Here is a 1819-nt window from a genome sequence, read left to right on the forward strand (position 1 = left end):
ATACTATACACTTTGGCAAAGCTAGTGGAACCACTTTAGGCTGAGCTTTGGGGACCAGCTCTGCTGGGGTGACCGGGGAAACTCGCAGTATGCCTTGTCTGCTGTGCCCACAGGAGGTTATAGCTACTCAGGTAGTCCCAGAATATCAGTCTGCCACTGCATGCTGAGCAAGTGGGTACCTCCATGCTCTGTCCCTGTCCTCATGTGACTTATTCCAAATCAAAGATTGACACAACCTCAGTTCTGTGTCAACAGCTTAGTGGCAAGAAATGCCAAGAAAGTCAAGAGTTTCCCTTGTGTTGGGAGAGGGAGTGGCATATGGTCTTATGCATTTTTTTCAGAGGTTTTTGGTATAGGGCATGTGCACTTGCCAGCAAGACAGAGATAGACAGAAAGGGAGAAATCACACACACACACACACACACACACCCCGCAAAGGGGATGGTCATGCCTCAATTCCTTCTCCTCAATTCTCTCGGAATCTTGGGCATGCCATGCACCTGGCATGAGTTTAAGCTGCTGGGTCCGGGATTCGAACCACAGTTGAATACATGGGAGTCCAGCAACATAGCCTAGCCGCCAACTGCTGGCCCCTGGTCTTGTGTATTTTAACAAGCAGACTTGAATGCAGTTCCCTCATCCCAGAAAACTCTCTTTCATTGCCAGACCCTCCCCAACCACTGCACTCTGGCAACCACTGAGTTTCTCTCCATCGCTCTACCTTTGTCTTTCACGAAGTTATAAGAATGGAATCATACAGAATTCAACTTTTCAGATTGCTCATTCACTCAGCATAATGCCTTTGAGGTTCATTCAACTCTGAATACATCCATAGTTCTTGCTTGTGCATTGCGGAGTCCTGTTCCATTGTACAGTGACATTCTTGTGTGTTTTTCTCTTTATCCTGGTTGAACAATATGTGGGTTGTTTCTCGGTTGGGACAATTATGAACTGAACTGCTGTATGTTTTCATGCACAGGTTTTTGTGTGAACAGTAAGTTTTCAGTTCATTTGAGTGATTACATCGGTGTGGGATTATTTGGGGCTGATGAGTGTTTCATGCTACAAGAAACAGCTGAACTATTTTCCATGGTAGTAGCCTCATTTTTCATTCCTACTAGCAATATTTGAGAGTTCTGCTTGTTCCTAAGAGTTGCCAGTATTTGGATTGCTTTTAAATATTTGCCACTGTAATCAGGGTTCTAGGCTCCTCCCCCGCTACCAGACTTTCTGGTGACAACCCCGCCCCCAGGGGCTTTAGCTCCACCCTTAAGCCCTCTCCCTTCCCCATGTAAGCTCTTAACAAGCCTGCCCAGTAGAGGGGACCCAACCTTGTGCGAGGAATCTACGAAGGTGCTGGAGACCCCTTCCTTGTCCAGCCTTCTCAAGGCCTTGATCCTCCTCCGCCTTTACGCACTTCCGGTGACGTTCATCGCTGAGATTTGCTGAGTGCGGTGCAGCCAAGCGAAAAGCCCTGAAGCTAGAGCAGCGCGATGGATGGTCCTGTGCAGCTGATTAAGGCCCTCCTAGCCTTGCCTATCCGACCGGCGACGTGCCGGTGGAGGAACCCGATTCCCTTTCCCGAGACGTTTGATGGCGACACCGACCGGCTGCCGGAGTTCATCGTGCAGACGGGCTCCTACATGTTCGTGGACGAGAACACGTTCTCCAGCGACGCCCTCAAGGTGATGTTCCTCATCCCCCGCCTCACCGGGCCGGCCCTGCAGTGGGTGATCCCCTACATCCAGAATAACAGCCCCCTGCTCAGTAATTACCGGGGCGTCCTGGCCGAGATGAAGCGCGGCTTTGGCTGGGCGGC

The 1819-nt window shown here is 50.3% G+C and overlaps 1 protein-coding gene across 1 annotated transcript in view; it reads left to right on the plus strand.

Annotated features, from left to right (window-relative positions):
- Positions 1-1298: 1298 nt before the first annotated feature.
- Positions 1299-1819, plus strand: part of LOC102476567 (retrotransposon Gag-like protein 8B) — a 1788-nt gene continuing 1267 nt past the window's right edge. The window contains exon 1 of the mRNA XM_006161499.3: positions 1299-1685. Coding sequence (XP_006161561.2) covers positions 1494-1685 — 192 coding nt within the window. The 5' untranslated portion in view covers positions 1299-1493. The remainder of the gene's footprint in view (positions 1686-1819) is intronic.

Source organism: Tupaia chinensis, unplaced genomic scaffold (genome assembly GCF_000334495.1).
Source record: "Tupaia chinensis unplaced genomic scaffold, TupChi_1.0 Scaffold138655_1, whole genome shotgun sequence".
NCBI classification, from domain to species: Eukaryota; Metazoa; Chordata; class Mammalia; order Scandentia; family Tupaiidae; genus Tupaia; species Tupaia belangeri.